The 532-nt window shown below is 56.0% G+C and overlaps 1 protein-coding gene across 1 annotated transcript in view; it reads left to right on the top strand.

Annotated features, from left to right (window-relative positions):
• Positions 1-532, top strand: part of ETH_00038590 (Seryl-trna synthetase, (Serine--trna ligase) (Serrs)) — a gene marked incomplete at both ends in the record, with an annotated part of 3012 nt that overhangs the window by 871 nt on the left and 1609 nt on the right. The window contains one exon of the mRNA XM_013374446.1: positions 215-361. Coding sequence (XP_013229900.1) covers positions 215-361 — 147 coding nt within the window. The remainder of the gene's footprint in view (positions 1-214; positions 362-532) is intronic.

Raw genomic sequence — 532 nt, 5'->3', positions numbered from 1 at the left:
GCTGCCGCTGCTGCTGCTATCGCTGCTAAAGCAGCAGCAGCAGCAGCTGCTGCTGTTCTGTGGCTATAGCTACAGCTCCAGACAGTGCTGCTCAAGCTCTTATTTTTTTGCTGCTGCTAGTTTATATTAAACATTGCATCTGCTGCTGCTGCTGCCTTTGCTGCTGCTGCTGCGTTTGCTGCTGCTGCTTTTGCTGCTGCTGCTGCTGCTGCAGCAACGAAGATGGCAACTACGGGTCTGAGCACCGCGGGCTGTATCGACAGCGCACCTTTTACAAGACGGAAGTTGCTGCTGTCTGTACACCTGAACAATCGGAGCAGCTGCAGCAGCAGCTGCTGCAGCACGCGGAGCAGCTGCTGCAGTAAGTGTCTCCTTTTGTCTCCTTTTGCCGCTGCTGCCACTCCTAACTAGGGTTTGGGGTTTGACCTCGTTTGCCTCATCCCTGCCCCAACCACTGCTGCTGCTGCTGCTGCTGTCTCCTCTGCTGCTGCTGCTGTGCATCTGCTGCTGCTGCTGCTGTGCATCTGCTGCT

Source organism: Eimeria tenella, genomic scaffold (genome assembly GCF_000499545.2).
Source record: "Eimeria tenella Houghton genomic scaffold, Eth_scaff2044, whole genome shotgun sequence".
NCBI lineage: Eukaryota > Apicomplexa > Conoidasida > Eucoccidiorida > Eimeriidae > Eimeria > Eimeria tenella.
This window is presented reverse-complemented; position numbering and strand designations above follow the sequence as displayed.